Source organism: Pleurodeles waltl, chromosome 3_1 (assembly GCF_031143425.1).
Source record: "Pleurodeles waltl isolate 20211129_DDA chromosome 3_1, aPleWal1.hap1.20221129, whole genome shotgun sequence".
Taxonomy (NCBI): Eukaryota; Metazoa; Chordata; class Amphibia; order Caudata; family Salamandridae; genus Pleurodeles; species Pleurodeles waltl.
Window position 1 is genome coordinate 1,302,370,499 of NC_090440.1, and position 21,319 is coordinate 1,302,391,817.

Consider the following 21,319-nt stretch of genomic DNA (forward strand, 5'->3'; position numbering starts at 1 on the left):
ACCACCCACTTGTTTTACAATAAAACTGGGAAATAACACATCATTGATTTCTACCTTTGATAAACGTACATTTCCTTATTTTTAGGATTCTGCTAATTCCAACGAGTATTCCTCAGTAGTGTAGGAAAGTTGCATATTTGCAGGCATTCTGATTCGCCTCTGCACAGACTCCAGAGGTCTGCCTGCAAGAGTACATGTGGTTGAAATGTACAGTAAGTGATTTTATCTTTTCCCTCCCTTGACCACATAGAAAATGTTTTCCCTATGGAGAAAAGTCTTCCCAGGCACCCTCGGGAAACACGGTGTTTGGCATTTTCACCCCAACTTTCCACATTTACTCCAACCTTTTTTTCCACTAAAGAGGAATAGTTGTTACAAGGCTTGGGAGGGGTAGCATCCCCAAGTCACTGGTTTGCTTTGAAGAGCACCTTTGATCCCCTCCTTCCATAAACTGGCTTGCACCAGTCCAGGGACCCTCAGTCCCTGCTCTGGCGTGAAACTAGGTGGGTCTCCAGATTCGACGTGGAAGATTCCACCAGGAATCCTCTGCATCGTTTACTTCATTTTCTGGCCACTGGAACCGCAACTGGACTCTTCAGGAACCAACAATCTGCAACTTCAGCAACAACACTCCGCTTTGCAACATTGTTTCTCCAGCTCCTTCCAGCAACTGCAACATTTCCGCCGCTGTGCATCCTCTGAGGTCACTGAGATTTCAGCCTGCACCAAGAAACAAGAAGAAAACTCCCTTGGAGTAAAGGAGTCACTTCCCTGCATCTGCAGGCACCAACTGCAAAGACGACTGGCTGACTGGATCTGCTTTCCTCCGGAAAGTGCACAGGTGATGGTCTGAATTGGTCCCCTTGGTCCTCTCTGCCAGCTGTCCAACTTGGGAGACGGTAAGTCCTTGCCTCTCTCCTTGCAGGACAGTACCCCTGTGCACAATGACTCCTGCAGCTACAGGCCTGTCTGCTCCAAGGGATCTTCAGGATCAGAGTTGCCCTGGCCCCCAGCACTTCTTTCTGCAAAGTACAGTCTCCTCTCTGCTGCTCCAGCAAGAGTTGGCGCTTCTTCAGGTGTGCTGACTGGGCCTCACTGCAACTTTTCTGTGCCTGCTGCCAGTGGGTTGCCTGTGGGGACTACAACTGCTTCTGTTGGCTCTCCGGACTGCTAAGGGTCACCTCGCACTCCCTCCTTGGGTTGAGTCCCTTTGGCCTTGCGGGTCCTCTTTAGCCTTGCAACTCTTCTTTTGTTCCTGTTGCATTTGCCAAGGCTTGTTAGTGGTTCTTCTGCACCACTATCTACAACCCGACAACTGATGTGGGACACCATCTGCTCTGCATCAAGGAATCCTCTTCAGCTCCTGGGCTCTACAGCTGGTGGTCTTCTTTACTAGTCGAACTGGTTCTGCATTCACAGAAGGGTGGGTAGTGGCTCCTGCCTGCACTGGACACTACATCGTGGACTGGACTCTGTCCCCTTCTTTTGCAGGTCCTCGACTACCAGAATCCATCTTTGGTTTCTTCTTGTCTGGTCTCGTTCTCCTACAATCCTTTTTCTAAGTCCTCCTGTTAGTCTTTGTGAAAACCAGGTACTTACATCTGCTCTCCTGGTTGCTGGGGTGCACTGTGGTACTCACCTCTTGGGGTTCCTAGTTCCTGCAGCCTCCCTCTAACAACTCCAAACCCTTGGGTGAGGACTGTATCTCGCATTCCACTTTCCTATTATATGGTTTGGCCCTCCCACTGGGCCTTCACTATTTTCACCAAGTATTGCCAGTGCTTGTTGTTTCTATGCTATTTACTGATTATTGCATGTGTGTATATATATAATTACTGTGTACGTACCTCCAGTTGGGGGAGAACTGCCTATAAGTATTCTAGTGTTGTGTTACTATAATAAAGTACATTTATTTTTGTAACACTGTGTGGTTCTTTCATTGTGTGATAGGTTGCTGTGTGACTATAGTGGTATTGCATAAGCTTTGCATGTCTCCTAGGGAAGTCTTGGCTGCTCACCCATAACTACCTCTAGAGAGCCCTGGCTTCATAGACACTGCCTGCACTTCACTAATAGAGGATAACTGGACCTGGTATAAGGTGATAACACCATAGGTGCTCACCACACACCAGGCCAGCTTCCTACAGCCATAGCCTGTGAGTCCTTTAAGAGCCAAATCTGCCTTTTCGCCAAAGAGACGAGTCCCATGGAAAGGCATGCCTATGAGGTTTGACAGGACATCCTTTGAAAAGCCAGATGTTCTCAGCCAGGCGTGCTGTCATAAGGCCAGCGTCAAAAATGCCGCTCCGCCCAGCATGTGAGTTATGTCCAAATCACACCTAATAGTGAACTTTGTTGCATCTCTCCCATCCTTCACTGCTTGGGAGAGGATGGCCGGGCTTCGTCCTGGACCTGTGGCAGCACTTGCACAACCGTATCCCACATGGTATGGGAGTAACGGCTCAACAGGCATGTGGTGTTCACTGACTGCAAAACGCTACAATGGCGGTAGAAAACATTTTGTTGCCTAAGCTATCAAGCCTCTTGGAGTCCCTGTCTGGGGTAGCGGCAGGGAACGCGCCATGGGAAGTAAAGACTTGGACTACCAAGCTCTAAGGAGATGGGTGAGGAAACTAGGATCACCCGGGGAAAAGCGATGGCAGCAGGCAGTTGTCCTACTTACAAGAGCCCCTGTGCTGGACTTGGACCAAGTTTCCCACAGGACACCAGTCAGAGCTTCATTAAAGGGCAAAAGGGGTTTGAATGAGGAATCTCCATGCTGAAGCACTTCCATCAAGCAGTTTGGCTTGACCGTTGAAGACAGAAGTCTGAGATCAAGGATCTCCACTGCCCTCACCACCATTGCATAAGATGCTCACTCCTCCACAGCCACTGCCTGGGAGAGAGCAAGCCAGTATCTGAGAAGGGGTCTAGTCCACTAACATCTCCTAGTTCCTCATACCAGTCCAATGAAGTTGGGGGTCTCTAAATGGTATTCTAAGGGGTCCAGTGACACCTCCCACATGGCTGGCTGTTCCAGAAAACGATCAGGCAACGACCTAGGACTAATGGGCAATGTCAGCTCTGGAATCAGCATCGATCGACGCTGTTCCAACTCAGATAGTCGGGAATCAGAATGGGGCTAGCACCGCCAGGAGCATCGACATTGCGACTGGCACTGGAGAAAGTCGGATTGGCACGATCGGCACCAATTCGGAGCCGAGATCCGATCTGTGAGACCCCATCGAAGTCGAGGCTGGAGCTGTTTGCATGGAGCCTGATGGAGTCTCCTCTGAGCCCACGGGACTTGAAGGTGCTCTGAAGAGGCTGGCCCGTTTAAAGAAAAGGCACATAAGCTTATACAATACTTAAATGTGAGCAGAGGTTGCTCCAGCTCCAAGATACTGGGGAGGCACGCAGTCAGACTTGGCAACAACTCTGCAGAACCATGCCTGGAACTCTGATGTTCCTCACGCTCTATATCAGCCGTCAGACAAGGTGAAGTTGAAGTACATTTGGACTTCTTCGTGGGCCCCTTTCCTGACTGTGCCGAGGACCTGAAGTGCAATGAAGAGGACTTGGGGCTCCTGGAGTGGTCCAGCGGCCTTCTCCTCCATCGGGACTGAGAACTCCTAGGAGCTGCACTTGCTGGTGTTGGCCGCTAGCATCTTTAGGGACCGCTCCATCAAAGCTTTTGGTGCCCTGGCCCAGCAATCCGACCATGACTGAGCTGCGGTCACGCTCGAGACACCATGAACAGACCAGACGGGGTCTGTAACTGGCATGGTGACATGTGCCACATGATTTAAAACCTGTCTTCCTCGAAGACATCCTTGACACACTTCCAAAAAGGGTTGACAAAAAGATGATAAAACGTGTCAAAAAGAGAAAGTGGGGTAGATCTTCTCTGTATCAGTGCTAACTGGCACAGAAAGAAAAGAACTGATGTCCGCGCACCTGGGTGGCCCTTATATGGGTGACTGTGAAATCCCTTGCGGTGCCAACAACGCCAATAGGAAAAACCGAACAAAGCTACCCTACAGCCCACATGTGTATTGCTCATGCAAAAGTTTCCAGATCCAGTCTGAAGCCTGAGAAATTCAAAGGTACGGAATCTGCAGTTATTATAAGTCTCTATCAAATGAACAGTTTTACTGATAAAAGTAAAATTCACGGAAAGATAATGTGCGGAAATCGTTTATAACCAAGTAATGTGCCGTTATTTGATTTGATCCTACTAAAATCTTTGTTTCCATCACCCTTCATAATTATGAAATAATTTGCATTTTTCCCTTACTAACTGCCATATGTGTACAGTTCAAATTTTAGTTATTTACCTTTTGCTGAATGTTAAAAAAACATTACATCCTGCAGTCTTTGATTTCAATTTTCCTGTAGCCCAGCAAGATTGGCACATAACTCACTTTACTTTTATTTCTCTGACTGCAAAGTGAGAGGACTTTGTTAACACCACACCTCTTGTTAAAAAAATTAACTAGCAATTTGGCAGAAGATCTGACCTGGTATTTAACCAACGTCTTTGAAAAGCAGCAGATGTGACAAGATAAATCCAAAATGCAAAGGCTTCTTTAATGTTTCCCTAGACTTTTGCGCCCCACCACATATCACCTGGTGACCCATAGGTGGATCCCGACCCTTAGTTTGGAAAACACTGCTCTAGGATGATGTCACAGCATTCCAAGGTGATATCATGACAGCGTGCATGCAGCAAACCGGGCTGTCTGATTAACATTAATAGAATGGTTAAAGTCAGAATTGCCAGCTTGTAATTCTCCAAATAGAATTTCAAAATATCGACCTGCTGTTGTTTATAAAAATGTTCATGGCGACTAGTTGGAATAAAATGAGGAGACCCGATTTAGTACCAGATGTTAATGTGATAACTGATAATGAGTTGTTATGTTTTCAATAAGAAAAGGTTATTAAATTAAATAAGTGTCCACAGGCAACAACAATGCATCAATAATATTGACTACCAACTATATTAGAAAGGAAAGCATAGTGAAATAAGTATATATATTCTATTCTTAACTTCAAATTTGCATACCATGACAATGTAGTTTTAGCCAATACTCTGTACTCCATATTATTGTGAATCACGAAACAGTGCAGGCTGTGGGTGGAGCTGGAGCAGAAGTGAGGGAAGATTGTTCTGCCCACCTTTTATCGACCTGTGTTCTTTCACTCCCTTTTCCTACTAGATGGTTCCTACTTCTCAGAATGTCTAATTATATCCACGATGTGAACAGTTTGTTTATTTTCAGTTGCGGCTCGCAGCGCACTGAAGGGATGGGGTTGCGCACCGGGCGAGGGGGGCTGGAGGGTGGAATTGGGGATAAACATTTAATAAAAATACAAATAAAAAAATTAAAAAGCACTTACCTGGATCGTAGCTGAAGACACTACCGCGCCGCTCCTCTGGTGCAGGCACAGGCTCCCAGCCTGCCCTGTGGCCAATCCTGACGCTGCTCAGAGCCAGCCAGGGCGCTCTCAGGCAGATTGGGAGCCTGTGCATGCTCTCTCCAGCAAGGCAACATAGTGCCGGGCTGGAAAGAGCCCTGTGCACGTGTGTTTTGCCGGCCTGAGACAGCAGGACAAACATACATGCACACTCTCAGTGCTCGTCAGAGCCCGTGGCCTCACCCCTTTACTAGAAAACGATAATAAACATGGTTTATCATAGTTTTCTTGTAAAGGTTTTGCAGCTGCTGGTGGGGGGGGAGAGAGCGACACTCCTCCGCCCTAGTGGAGGAGCCAATGCTGTTTATTTTATAATAAAACATTCAATCACCTCTGTAGCAGCAAACATCAAAGATAACGAAAAGAAGGAGCAAACCTCTTGCACGTTCAATAACAGGCCTCGCCACTAATGTGGTGAAATTAACATCAAGTACTGAACCTTCTGCTGGTAATAATTCCACATTTTCTTTAGCGGTAAACAGAATACTATCTTGCGAGAAAAATTAGAGCCCACTGTGTAAACAGGGGTGTTGGAAATGGCCCTCTTTGCAGGGTTATCACCAAACTTGTTGCCTCTGACCACCTAATTTTGACTGTGTGCTGCACTTCGGTTTTGCTGGCTTTAGGACTCTGGGCACTTTAGCACTTCTCACCAGTGCTAAATTGCAAGGGCTCCCTGTCTTAATTGTACTGGTGATTGGTTTATCCATGGTTAGATTATGTGATTTACTAGTAAATCCCTAATAAAATTCACCACGTATGCCCAGGGCCTGTGAATCAAATGCTACTAGTGGGCCTGCAGCACTGATTGTGCCACCCACATGAGTAGCCCCGCAAACCTGCCGCTGACCTGCCACTGCAGTGTCTGTGTGTGCAGTTTAAACTGCCATGTCAACCTGGCAAGTGCACCCTCTTGCAAGAACCAAGCCTTCCCTTTTACAACAAGTAAGTTGCCCTTATAGTAGGCCCAAAGTAGTGTTTAAAAGGTAGAACTTGTACTGGTGTGCTTTACATGCCCTGACAGTGAAATACAGCTAAACTCAGTGTTCACTATTGCAGGGCCTATCTCTCCGATAGGGTAGCATGGGGATTGCCTTGAAATATCTTAAGTGTAATTTCCCCTTGAAAGCAGATAGAGAGATGGGTTTAGGGGTCTCTGAACTCACAATTTGAAAATACATCTCTAGGTGAAACTGGTTTTTGAATTGTGAGTTTGTAAATTCCACTTTTAGAAAGTGGGCATTTTCTTGCTTAACCATTCTGTGCCTCTGTCTGTCTGCTGAATACACGTCTGAGTCAGGATGACTGTTGAGCTGTTTGTGCATTCACTCTAGACAGCCATACAAAGTGATCTGAGGTGTGTCCGGCATATCCTGATAGCCCATCACAGAAGGAGTGGACACATGCACCTGAATAGGGCTGTGCCTGCCACAAAGCAGTCACCAGCACCCTGGATTGTGTCTGAACCCAGGGCAGGGAAAGGCAGTGTCTTGTGCAATACAAAGACTTCTCTTTTGCCTACTTCAAAGACAGAAATGGGAATAAGTTAGAATCCTTCTGGACTGAGGAAATTCTGCCAGGAAGAAGAGATGGATGCTGTAGGAGGGAGGGACTGCCACTCTGCCTGTTGATTTGTGGTGCTGGCCTGCTGCTTGCTCTTCTGTTCTAGGAGTGAAAGGACTCGACTTGGCTTTCTACATCCTACTTCCAAAAGTTCTTCAAGGGATTGGACTGAGCTTGCCTGCAGTTAAGAACTCTCAGGGACATCAAATACTTCACCTGCCATCGCCTGGGCTCTCTTGCTGAGAGTCCTGGCTTGCCAAGTGGTGCCAAATCCAGTTCCTAGGTCCTTGGGAGTGTGTTCTGGTGCAACAAGGCAGAAACTAGTGTATATACTTCCCGTACGACTTTGGAACCTGCACTGCTCTCTGAACCCACACCACTGCCTGCACCGGAGCCATGGTCTCTGTGCTGAGTGCAACAACCTACAATGCAAGCCCAATGCCACAGCGTGAGCCCAGAGTGTTTGGTCACCAACGTCCATGGCCCCGACTCCACCACAACACCTGTGGCCCCGTTGTGTGATCACAACACCGCAAAGTCGACGCCTCACATCTTGAGTAGCCAGATTCATTGACAGCCCCCACTCCCCCCACTGTTGTAAGGAATCGATGCCTCCCTGGCAATGCCGCATCACCTCCTCTGCAACTGTAAGGAACTGACATCTACTGCCTAGTAGTAAGGAACCAATGTCTCACCTCGTCGGTGGCAGTAAGGAACCAACGCTACACTGGCTCCAGCGACACCTCACCTCCCCGACTCAGTTTCCTCAATGTTTTCCAAGGTACTGTAACCAGAGTCTAAACAGCTTTGTGGCCAACCAGTGCCAGACTGTTAGAAGAAACTCCGCCAAGCCACTGGGATGGCCCCGGTTGGAACTATTGTGTTTGTAAGTGCTATACTACATTTAATCTTGGAAAGTTTGTCTCTTTACTTGTGTATGTTGGATTTTTGTCGTTTTGGTCTTGTTTCACTCAGATACATATTGGCTATGGAGTTCTTTTGTGGTGTTTTCACGGTGTTACTGTGTGTGTGTACACAAATACTTTACACATTGCCTCTAGTATAAGCCTGACTGCTTGAGCCAAGCTACCAAAGGGGTGAGCAGGGATTATCTTAGCTGTGTGACGCCTTTACTGTGACTAGAGTGAGCGCCCCTACTTGGAGAGGGTGCAAACCACTGCCAACTAGAAACCCCAATCTCTAACAAGGGGCATAACTATTAATGGTGCAGCAGGTGCAGTGGCACAGGGCCCAGAGGGGTCACCGAACCCTTATTATTGCTTAATTTATTTCTCAACAAGTGTTTATGAGGCCCATTTTCCTTGCTTGTACTAGGGCCCATGCACTTTTGCGATGCCTCTAGGTGTAAAACATATAGAAATATCACACAGGCTTCTTTTTTAATTTGCAACGAGTAAGCCGTTGATGCAGACTCAAAAGTGTTGTTTGCGGAAAGTAACCCTTGGAAAAGCACAACATATTTTGCTAGACAGGTCAGTAATCGATTCCCAGCAAAACTCTGTGTATTTTTTATTTTATTAGCTAGAAATAATCTTTATGTACAAGGTCCCCTGGCTCTGCTGGAGAATCAATCTTCAAAGCTATCGACTGATGAGATTTACTGCATTCAGATACAGCACTCAAAAGTTACACTGCTGGGTCAGTGAATCACCATTGGAAACATAAGGCACTGGTTATGCTTGAATTTTTATTGCTTTAATAAAGGGGTGAGTTATAACCTCAACAAACAGTATAGTTTAATTACATTGACTGACTAACGTTGCACGCTGCTACCCCTCTTGTTACTTGTAAGTAATTGAAAGGCTGGGCTGTTTTTATGCTGCTGTGGTATTCTGGTTCAGGACTCTCTTACAGGAGCTCATTCAGCAGGCTCTGATTTTGACTAATCAAAACTTCGAGGAGACCCTCTTACCCAAAGTTGCGCAGGCTGCAATTATGTTGTTGCAACTGAATTTCCTGCTTGTAGTCTTTAGAAATATGGAAGTGTACAGAACAATCATCATTAAGAGAGGAAGGGAAGACACCGTTCACTGAAAGGCACATCCATTGCTAGGTCTGGATAAATGGGTTTGGACTAAATGCAAACAAGATGTTCACACACCAGGAAACGTCCCTAATTTTATTCTGAGCATTTAAAAAAAACAGGATTTTGTAATAATGTAATTATTTGGTCGCAGCATTGCTGTAATTGTGAAGCCATTTCCTTGTGAACTACAATTGTAGACCAGCTCATCATCTATCATTTCATTGTAAGTAATCTCTTGAAAATATATACATATTAATATCTGAAAGAATATTTTTAGGGTATGTTAAGGAGCTGAAGTGAGGGATTTAGCGTTGAAGGCTTTAAGGGTGATGGGTTGGAGCAAAAAGATTTTCTGGTATAGACTTTAATAGTGAAGGATTTAAGGGTGACAGGTTTAGGGATGAGGATGAAGTATTTAGGGATAAATGGTGAAAGGTTCATGAGAGAAAGATCTATGGATGAATAGTTATAAGTTGAAGGTGGATAGTTTACTGCTGTAAAACTGGCATAACCATGGAAAGAGAAAAAATGGTAAATGGAAAAAGCTGACAGGTGAAGGAAACCGCTTTTCTTAAACCACTTATGACCCTATTCCAAGAAAATATAAAACTGACTATTTGTACTACATAAGATACTTGGAGTAGGTGTGAATAAAGTACCAATTTCCATTAGAGTCCTTGAACATGTCAGCCTAGTGTCCAATCTAGTTTTAAGACTATCATAAGCACTAGTAAGAGAGCCTTTAGCTACAATATTACGGTGCCACCTTAGACTGAAGGTGTAAAACAGACAAAGTATTCTATGCTAACTGGCCTCCATCCAGCTCCGGTCAGGAAAAAATCTAATTGTTATCCTTCATAGAGGAGCCCTGTTAAAGATTTCCTCAGATGTGGCTCTTAAGATATTCTTGGTTCCATGTTAATGTGGAGTGTCTTTTATGTTGCAGGACATATTAGACTGTCTTACGAACGTATAGAATGTACATGACAATAATAAATAATGTATAGCAGTAATCGCTGGCTTGTGGTGGTGATCCTTAGGAAATTTCAATGTAATCCCTGGCATATCAGGGCAATCCATGTATATGATGTCAATGTTTGACATATTACAGCAAAACATGCCACATGCGCAGGACTGTCTACTAAGGCTAAGGATGGTAATACTTTCAATCATCAAGCTCCTAGAATCTCTCCTGAAAGGACAGGGCTTGCTGCTAAGCTTGCTCCCAAGGCTTCCTTGGTAAAATAAGACATGGGTGTTTACAATCAACCGTCTGAACACCCACACGCTACCAGTGCGTGTTACATAAACTGTCGTTTCTCTCCTGGTGAACGGAAATTGTGGCTACTGATATCCAATACCGCATGGGGTTGGCAGATTGTGGCATTCCTGTGAATTTTCAATAGTGTTCCAGAAGGGTCAGGGGAACTCTTTAAGCCTACACTGTGCGAGACCATAATCAAGGAGTTCCTTTCAAACTTCTCACCCCCTCTGGGTATTGCATGGAACTTCTAGTTCTCCTCCTAAGGCCCCAGGAGAGGTGCATAATGGCAGAACAACATGGGCCAGTGTTGTTTTCTCATTATATGTGGTGATGGTCTACCCTGATGGTACACATTTTATGATGCAAGCACGACAAGAGGGTGTCTAATTTAGAGAAAAGAATGCTTTTGAGTCTGTAGCAAAACAGTACTAACACAATTTGGCGTAATATGGCATTGTATGTTCAGGCCCAGACACTATTTAACAAATATAATTTTTTGCAGTTTTTCTTTATCCCACATTTCACCTTTGCCGCCGCCGCCACCACCTCAATACAGACACAGAAAATAACTACGTTATGTAAATAAACCTTTGGGTGCTCTAAAACAGTACTCATATGTCCATTTATGCACTAGCTCACTTATTCAGTATGATCATGGGCCCAGTAATTGACAAACCGACCAGCTTTCCTTACTCGAGCGTCTTTCCACGTACAAATGTATTCACTCTAATATTCACACTTTTACTCTAGTGTTCACCCAAATACACAAAAAAGACATCTATGCACTCACTGATACACTCAAACATTAACACACTGGCATAACTCAAACTCACGATTACACTTACTCACACAACAGTAAGTCAAGTGCATACACTCCTGAATAGACTGATGTAATCATACACTTGCTATAGCACTCAACTCAAGCACACACATTCACAGAATCACACTGATTAGGACACATTTACTCTTTCATGCCCTCACTCATGCCACAAAGGCTTTTGCTGTTTAAGTTCACCGCTGAGAGCAGCCTCTAATCTTGACCATCCTCTAGCCAAGTTCGAAATTGCTATCTGGGATCAGAAATTATTGCTCCCGATGAAAGGAGCTCACTTGAGATGTTGGTGAAATATTTTTTAAGTTTGGAGATGCAATATTTTGAATGAACAACTATGGGAAAATTAAGTGCTGTCTCTTCTCATGAAATCTATTTTCAGTGTTTAGAGTGAATGCTTCCAAAATCTTACCTCTAGACATTCATGCAAGTCCCTGACATACGCCTTCTCAGTCTGAAGAAGCTCAGCCATTATGAACCTGAAACAGAAAATGATAAATTGTCAAAAATATTTTCGGATTGTGCCTTTTTTCTAGATACATAACAACTGGACAGCTGATATTTGTAGTATTTAGGGTTATATTTCTAGCTGGTTTAGTTTACTTCTTTGTATGCCAATCTCAACACTGAAGTATCGGACTGCAAATGATGATGATTCAGTGCATTTGAAATATAAATTTGTGAGCTCTCATTCTCGAGTAGCGATGGCTCTGTGTGTTTCAGGACATACTCTTTCTTCCGGGCAGACTTTCTTTTCTCTTCATTAACCTCGTGGCTGGCATCTCGTAGCTTCACTTCCGGGTCTGTGAGGATCGCTGGGATGATATCCAGTTCCAAGTCTTTGTTATCCTGCAAAGTGGGACATCGACAAGGAGTTCAAAGACAAGGTCATATCTTCAAATCACAAGACTTCTGCTGTCAATATTGTCCAAACGCAACACAAAATCTTACTTCGGAGAGTGTACAATATCTATCCTTGGTAGACTCAATTGGGTTATGTGTACCTACCAATTGCAAATCATCATAGGTGTATTTACCTTACACCATTCTGCTTTTTACTATTATTTCAGGCAAACTATTAACCAAAGAGGTACTTAGATTCAAGTTCTACCCCCATTCAATGCCTTTAATAGGATTCTTTTTAAAAGGTTTATTACACTAGCTATTGCCATTTGGTCACAATCAATTTTTCAAGAGATAACATAAGGATCCAACACCTCCAACTAAGGGCCAGTCTGACTCATGCATCTCATTGCGTGAAAACAAGGCCAGCACCAGTGGCTTACCAAGGAAAAGATTAGCTAAAGAAGTAGTCATTTACTATACTAAACTGAGGCGCTTTTGGGAGGCAGCAGGAGATATTGGACAGATTCAGATTCTCTGACACACACACAATATCAGTGTGTATGTGTGGCGGGCAATCAGCCACTTTCACGTCAACATTTAAGGATGTGTCACTGGCCAACTAACTATACCCACACTGATGGGAATGAAATGTAGAAGAAGTGACCAATTTGGGTAGGCATTATAGAGTGATTTTTCTGGAGGCGCACCAACATTGATAATAGATTTGTTTAGATCCAACACTCAACTGATTAGACAGATCCCTCTCTTGTTCAAGACATATCCACAAGTACAAGTTCATGTTAAGTGTGTGCATTCTATGTGTGGTGGTCTTTCTGTGTGACTTGGATAAGGCTGTCCCTGTTCCATTATCGTAACCTCTATTACCTGGACTGGTCCCTAAATTCTGCAACTAGTGACCACTATCTTATTTGCATTGTGCAAAGCTAATGTTCTTCATGTCGACCTTAAGCTCTATGTTTTTAGAAGACAGAAAAATCTTACCACACTCACATCTGTCTTAACTAACGTTTCATGAATTGGTCTGTCTTTTGAAGTCGGCAAAATGGTAATTTTATACTCTCTAGACTGCGGTTTCAATCTTGCTATTTTTCTTTTCACTAAAAATTATAAGATTCGCACTTCTGTCCCTCACTCACAGAAGGTGAAACCTGTTCCTAGAAACATCTGGCGTGGCCATTTTATTTTCTCTCACTGACCGCCATTCATAGACACCCTCCTGATTTCATTCACGGCCTATAGATATTAAGAAGGTGCCTATATGTAAGCGTTGTGTTGTAGTGCAAGACCCAAAACATTATTTTGTTCTCGCCACAGGGAAGAGCCTCTTACAAAATTAACTGGAAATAATTACTACAGCTGCCTTATTTTTAGTAACATTCAGTAGAATGTGGTCAGTTTGACATTGTAAAAAGGCAAAGGATTTGGGATACAAGACAAAAAAATGATGATAAATGATTTTAACCATCAGGGCTGCAACCAAGCCAACATATAACTGACAGTAAGTCAGGCGAAGAAGTTGGCGGATGCCAGAGAGTGCTTGCACATCTGCAAAGCGTATGTCAATAGTGAAATCCGAGCGAAGTCATAAAATCTAAACAATATGGTGTTGGGTTCCAGGCTAGCCCTAACACCTGCCACCACAGGTGTCGGAGGGCCACACACTGAAGAGTGGGTGGTTGCCTAAATATTGAAAGAAGAGTGGCCAGGGCACACCAGTAGCATGAATCCTGATCCTGATAATGTTCAAGAATAAATAGAAAGTTCGTTCTTGGAAAATGATGTTTAGATATTTATTATAAGTGCAGGTGGAAAGTAGAAATCACACTCTGCCAAAACCCCGACGCGCACAGCACGGGTTTATTCGCTCCACAAATACTTGAGGCTTATCATGGCCATCATTTGCCAATACTATTTGATTTCTCCCAAGGACTCATGACTACCAGCAGCTTGATCTATGTACCTTTCGTGTTTACATATAATGTTTTATATACATCTGAAGCCTTGACAAAGTCTTGAAGACGAAACACGTGTTGGCTGTTTTGCTGTATGGAGTTATTGTTACATTCGAACATCCTATTGTAACTTTGACCATTTATCACCATCTGGCTGCTCTGAACACATGGTCATTTTGTACAACGCAGTCTTTTGATTGAGATTTCTACTTTCCACCTGCACTTATAATAAATATCTACACATCATCTTCCAAGAACGAACTTTCTATTTATTCTTGAACGTTATCAGGATTCATGCTACTTGTGTGCCTTGGCCACTCTTCTTTCAATATAACTGACAGTATTGAAGAAGATAACAATGAATTGCTCTGCTTTCAACTTAAAGAACTTGATATAAGATGTAAATGAGAATTTTGGATACCTTTGACACAGATAAGTCAAAAAGCAGCACCTTCAGGAGCAGTTGAGGAAAATTTGTAAAGTAGAGCAAAAGAATCTATGTTAGATCCCCTGATGTTGGTTAAAGTGAAGAATGAAACATGAATCCTCTAGCATCTATCTTTGGTAGTAATAAGTAGAATGCGAATGTACTGGTATGTGACCATGTCCCATTAAAAATAATGGACAACTTAAGTGGGAAAGTGTAATGTGTGCCTTGCAATTTTATGAAATGTAAAAGTTCTGTCACAGAAGAATGAGTACAATTATGACATACTGGCTGGTTTTTGGATGTACATACTGTTTTGCTTTGCAATTTAAATTAGAAAGCAAGCTTGCAGAGGATAAAGTATAAAGCAGAGAACAAAGGCAAACATTTATATGTAAAAATTCATCCTTTTTTTTTTTACAGTCTGCATTGCTTCCTATGCATTTGATTATCAAATTATTATTGTCCCTTAGTGAAACAAATATTATGCCTTCACTTTTGATTTTGGAGATTTTAAGAGGTTAGTACCTGCCATCCAACTTGCTTCACTGTTCTTTAAATATGAGCTTTGGACAACAAGCAAATACAACTTTAACTTATGAAGGGAAAATCCAAGTTTCGGTTCATTTGGCGTTAGCATATCAATGGCTTGGAAAATATTTTTGTTTTTGTGTGTTCATGCTTAAACTGATATGCATTTCTGGTCAGGGTTAACTTTGATGGCACTCTCTCCTACAAACTTCACATGGGTTCAAGAGTCAATTCTATATATCATAACGTAAAACAGCAAACCGCTAACTGATGCAGAGACTTATTTTAACTAAATTGTAACTCCTGAGAAAATTGTTGTTGTAGATCAACTGCTGATAAACTAAACTATTACACACATTTATGAAACAGGGCACAGCAGCTTATAAGAGCTACACGTAGGTTTCATCAATCATATGTACCAACATTCAGTAATTAAATGCCCTACGAAACAACTACCCACATTAAGTATCTCACAAATAAGAGCAAGTGTCGAGTTTCAACACTAATTAAACAAAAATCCCCAAAGACCATGTTCACATTACTGACTGTTAATGCGTGTTGAAACATAGCAATCACTAAGATAGCCAGGATTCATGATCACTGCTTTTTCCTTTCTTGCAGGAAATGTTGGATGGCTTTCCTAGAGACTTTTTAAGGCATAGGAAAAGTGCCCTAGTACTCAGGGCTCTCACCTTCCTAGGGGCTACCTGGGAAAGTGATCTCTCTCTCTCTATTTATCTCTCCTCTGTCTATTTCTTTATTTCAAGCATTCTCCCTCTCTCCCTTTTCCCACTCGTTCTCTCTCTCTACCCATTATAATTCTAAAGAATTGTGGGACTCTGGCTAAGGAAAATTTTAGCTGATTATGTATGACTCCATTTCCAAATGTTTAAGTATAACAATATTATTTGGCATGATGTGAGCTTGAATTAGCAGAAAATGTGTAATAAAATGCATAGTTGTTTCAAACGAGGGTCCTGGAAATTTGCCTTTCTGCAGGTCTAAAATCCTTCAGATGATACTGAGACTTCCTTAATATCACAGCCTTCCGCTGACCCTTTCCTACCTCAGGATTGATTCCCAGAGCTTTTTCCAGAGTGAACCGGTACTTTCCCATCCTCAGAGAAAAGTCACGGTAGTGCTTGTTCACCGTGGTGACCCACTTCTTCAGCTCTGTGGCATGGACATGGCCTTTCTCCACAAAGCTGTCTGCAAGCTGAATCAGAAGTTTCACTTTCTCCTTGGTTTGCTGTGAAATAATAAGATACAGTTAAATGCACAACAGTAAGACATATTTCCATGGCCATGCACAGAGACTTGGCAGAATGGCGAGTCGGGCAGCAGAGAAAAGCAGCTATTATTTCATGATCACATGGAAAAACAGTATAAAGTTCTACTTAACTCGATTGATTCTAGACATTACACAATATTGGGATTTGTAGCAAACTGGGCATCAGCGTGTGTTTCATTATAATTTTCTTCAGTGTAACTCTGCGATATTTAAAATTAGATAACAAAATTTTAGTAATCAAAAGACGTGCTCTGGAGGACCTCATATGTTTTCTTAGCAACAGGGAAGTAAACAGAAACAATCACTCTGACCTACTGTGCTTGCACTATAGACTCAACAACAATGAAATTAATGAGACGAGATGAAAATCTCACAGGGACAGTCCTAAAATTGTGGGGAAACACATTAAAAACTGACAGTGATGTTTGCTTCTCATGACACACATAAGGCAAAAGAAGAGCCCCATATTTAAGCAATTTACAGATTTAACAGACCTCAAACGTCTTAAGGGCATCAAATTAGGTATTCAGATTTCATATTTGAGTACCATACACCTTCCATCTCCAAAGTCCCTTAACATAACCCCAGCCTCGTTTTTATTATTTCAGACTTCTTTCGACCACCTTTCAAAAGTCCAAGTAAAACTGATGACTATAATCCTCTCATACTTATGTAATGGACACTACAAATGCTGAGATGTCACAGATGGTGACTACAATACATGTGTCCACTGAATTCAAGAACAATCAGAGCAAACAATGTTGCTTGCATATTTATATTCAAGGGAATATATAAATTACCTATATATGTTACAATGACCAACTGTGTTTCAAAAATGCCCCTATCCACATCCTTGAACAGAAACTAGCTGATGTACCCACAAAACAGGCTAGCAATTTAACACATTTAGAAAGCCTTTACCCTTCAGGCCTTTTCTAACTCCAACACACTTATTCTTTATCAACAAAGAGGGGGAAGAAGGGGGAGGGGTGGCAAGTGAAATAAGACCCGAGCATTGCTCTGCTCAAATGTGTGGCTCTGGCTTGGCAAGCCAAAATAAAACCAGGCAAAGCAACCTAGGCACAGCCCCTTTCCCTCTGAAATGAAGCTTTTAGGTTGCAGCCTACTAAACCGCGCAGCTGCCTGATTTGCTAAAGACATCTTAAGGACATTCAGAACGCTTCCCTGGTAATGCATTCCGTCCATTGCTTACCATTTGATTTGTGATTTGTACCTCATTTTCTGGCTTTCTACTTGTTGGTTTTATTTGTTAGGCCATTCTAGTATACTCTGTCCCACTACACTTTATGCCACTGCACTCTACTCTGTACCACTCCACTCTACACCCCTGCACTGTAAGCCAATCTACTGTACTCCACTCTAGTTTCCTCTGCACCACTACACTCTATGCCACTGAACTTTATACCACTTTACTCTATGGCACTATACTCTACTCAAAGCCATTACACACTACACCACTGCACTGTATCCTGCATCACTCCACTCTACACCACTTCACTCTACTCTGAAACAATCTACTGTAAGCTACTCTTCTCCACTGTGCGGCACTCCACTCTATGCCACCTAACTATATGTCACTTGACTCTGCACCAATGCACTCTATGCCACTCTACTGCACTCTGCATCCTTCCACTCTATGCCACTGCACTCTGCATTTCAAGCTGCTGAATTCCATGCCGCTGCACTCTACACCACTAGACTCTGCAATACTCTTTGCCAATGCACTCTATACCAGTCTACTCTACTGTCCACTCTATGCCACTACAATACACCACACACTATTCTTCAGCATTCCACTCTACGACACTCCACACCATGTTTCTCTACGCCGCTAACTTTTAGCCATGCTGAACAGCAGCCACTCTGGTGTACAGCATGACTAAAGCACATTGGCAAAGCCAATAGTTCTTGCATAGGCGAGACCTATTGGCTTTGCCAAAGCCTGTGTTTAGAATCACTTTCAATAAATGTGCTTGCAAGCAATCATATGATCTAATGTATTACATTAAATACCCATGTTGAAGTAGGATTATGTTACTTACCTGTAAGCATCTATTCATAGCGTGCAGTGCTGTAGATTTGCATGCTATGCACACTCCTGCCATCTTGTGTTGGGCCCAGACTCTGCAATTTGGTTTTCTCAAGAAGTCCTTATGGTTGACATTGTGCGTCGTATCCCCTCCTCCTAGAGGAAATGCACATGTTCAATGGCTCCTTTGTTAGATTAGAATGTTTTTTACTTGCCATATAGGAAGTGAGGATATGGTCGGCTAAGTTAGCATTCTCTGTTGAACATGATTACATTTAGTGTGTATATGTGTCACCATCTAATTCCTCCCAGGGAAGAGTGGGGTGCTTGACAATCTGCAGTACTACACAATACAAATAGATGTTTACAGGGTAAGTAACAATCAATTTGTAGCAGGTGTTACCTGCAGATATATGAATTAAGTTCAGATAAGACTGAAGTGATTCTTTTTGGTGCCCAACCTTCTTTTTGGACTCCAACCTGTTGGCCACAGTACATGGGTTCCTCACCGGTACCTGTTAGGAAGGCACGCAATCTCGGTATGCTCATTGACGATACATTGAGCTACACTGATTAAGTCAATGCATTGACATCCTCGGCCTTTTTTATGCTCAGAATTTGAAGAAAATATTCCTCCTATATTCCTGTTCATCTTCAGAAAACATTGGTTATGTCATTAGTGAGTGCCAAAGTAGATTATTGTAATTGCCTCTATCTCAATACTCACCTTTACATTTTAAACAAATTGCTAACTCTGCAGAATGCTGCAGCTAGGCTCCTGTTAAAGATCCCAAAATACCACCCTGTTTCTAATTCAATTAGGGAACTCCATTGGCTCCCTTTTAAGCACAGGGTTAATTTCAAATCACTTTGTGTTGTTTACAAAGTCCTACAGGGCTCAGGCCCTGAATTCAACAACAGATTTAAATGGTACTCCACAGGCAGGACCTAACGCTCGGCCAATGCCAAACTCATTGTAGTTCCCAGGTTTAAGCGATTAGTTTGGAGAGCCAGGATCTTCTTACTAGTTTCCTCAAAAGCTTGGATTGCACTGCCGCTGTATATCAAGAATGCCCCTAACCTTTTCGCTTTCCGAAAACTGCTGAAGACCTGGCTTTTTAACTCTTTAGATCCATCTTCTTTCCCTCGAGTCCACCAAAGTCTTATAGCCAGCGCCAAGACATCTCCGGGTGTTTGTTGCACGTTCTGCAGGACTCCTCTTATAAGTGGCTTTAGGCATCAGATTGTGTAGGCGCCTGAAATAATGTGTGTAGAACTGTTTGTCCAACTAAAGCTTGTTGTCTGGCTTACACATCCACACAACAGTGTTTAGTAAACTTGTGTGTGGGTTTATCCATGTTGCCGCTTTACAAATGTCTGCTAGCGGGGTATTTCCCAAAAAGGCCATCTAAGTTCCTTTTTACATCGTGGAATGAATAATTGACATATTGGGCTGTATTTGTTTTGCTTTGATGCAGCAACTTGTATACATACATTTAGCTATCCAATGTCTTATAGCCAGTGCCAAGACACCTCCAGATATTTGCTGCGCTTCAGAAATATATATACAACATACCATAACATAACTATGTATAGACTATAAAGCAGGACTTCTCTCGCTGTGGTTTTAGGCATCAGGTGGTGTATTTGCCTGAAATAATGTGTGTAGAACGGTTTGTCCCACTAGAGCTTGTTGTCTGGCTTGTACATCCACATAACTGTGTTTGGTAAAAGTGTGTGGGTTTATCCATGTTGCTGCTTTACAAATGTCTGCTAGCGGCATATTTCCCAAAAAGGCCACTGAGTCCCTTTTTTCCTTGTGGAATGAGTAGTTGGTATTGTGGGCAGTGTTTGTTTTGCTTTGATGCAGCAAACTTGTATACATTTAACCATCCATTTAACGATTCCCATTTCTGAGACACAATTACCATTCTTTGGATTTAAAAAAACTACAAATAGTTGTGCTTTTTTCAAAGTTTTAGTTAATTCCACATAGTACATAAGAGTGCGTTTACAATCTAGTAAGGCCCTTTCTGCAACTGTCTCTGGCTTTGGAAAGAAAACCAGCTTTGGCAGAAACTTTGGGTTTGTGCATAGGTAAATTTTGTCTTGAAATACTTGGAAATAATGTTCCTCAATCGTTAGTGCATGTATTCCGCTTACTCTTCTTAGCCATGTAAATGCAACAGGAAAAGCCATTTTCACTTGCACTTTGTATTTCACTTTTATGCATAGGTTTAAATGGTGAGGATTGTGTCAGTACAACGTTTAAGTTCCATGATGATACAATACGTGTATGTGGTAAATGACTCTTGAACCCTACCATGAAAGCTTTTATCACATATATGTGAAAATGCTACTGCTGTTTTCTGTTTTGCAGGTATGCAGTAATTGCTGCTACAAGCACTTATATAGATGTGTATGTTAAATGTGATTTTTGAAGATGTAACAAGTAACACACCAGCTGTTGTTCAGATGGTGAAGGATTTATGTTGTTTTTAGCACAATAGTGATAAAAATGTATATATTTTCCTGAATAACACACTCTTGTGGTTGGTCTTCTGGCTTCCTTTAGAAATGTCATACATTCTGGAGGTAATTGTTTGGACCCAAATTCTACAACCTCAGGAGCCAGATTGTAAGACTGAGGTGCTGAACACCAGAGTGCCTTACTCTGCCCCTGCTGTGAGTGAGAAGATCTGGAATGTTTGGAATCTTCTTGTGATGTACTAAAGAAGAGCTCCAGCAATGCTGTGTACCATGGTTCCCTTGCCCATGTTGGAGCTATGAGTATCATCTTTAGTGATGTTTGCCTGAGCTTCCTGACTACATAGGGAATGGGTGGGAGAGGTGGAAAAGTGTATGCAAATACCCCTGACCAGTTCTATCCGTAGAGCACTGTCTTTGGATTATGCATGCGGGTGCCTTCATGCGAAGTCTTGGCATGTTGTGTTTTTCTGTGGTGGCAAAGAGATCTATTGTTGGAGTCCCCCACTGTTGGAAGTATGTTTGTG

General features: G+C 42.6%; 1 protein-coding gene across 6 annotated transcripts in view; it reads right to left on the minus strand.

Moving 5' to 3' along the window:
* KALRN (kalirin RhoGEF kinase) overlaps positions 1-21,319 on the minus strand; it is a 1,333,112-nt gene that overhangs the window by 458,463 nt on the left and 853,330 nt on the right. For all 6 annotated transcript variants that reach the window (XM_069224644.1, XM_069224642.1, XM_069224641.1 and 3 more), the window contains exons 22-24: positions 16,031-16,213; positions 11,918-12,036; positions 11,600-11,666 (exon numbers count right to left, since the gene is read on the minus strand). In XM_069224644.1, the coding sequence (XP_069080745.1) occupies positions 11,600-11,666; positions 11,918-12,036; positions 16,031-16,213 (369 nt within the window). The remainder of the gene's footprint in view (positions 1-11,599; positions 11,667-11,917; positions 12,037-16,030; positions 16,214-21,319) is intronic.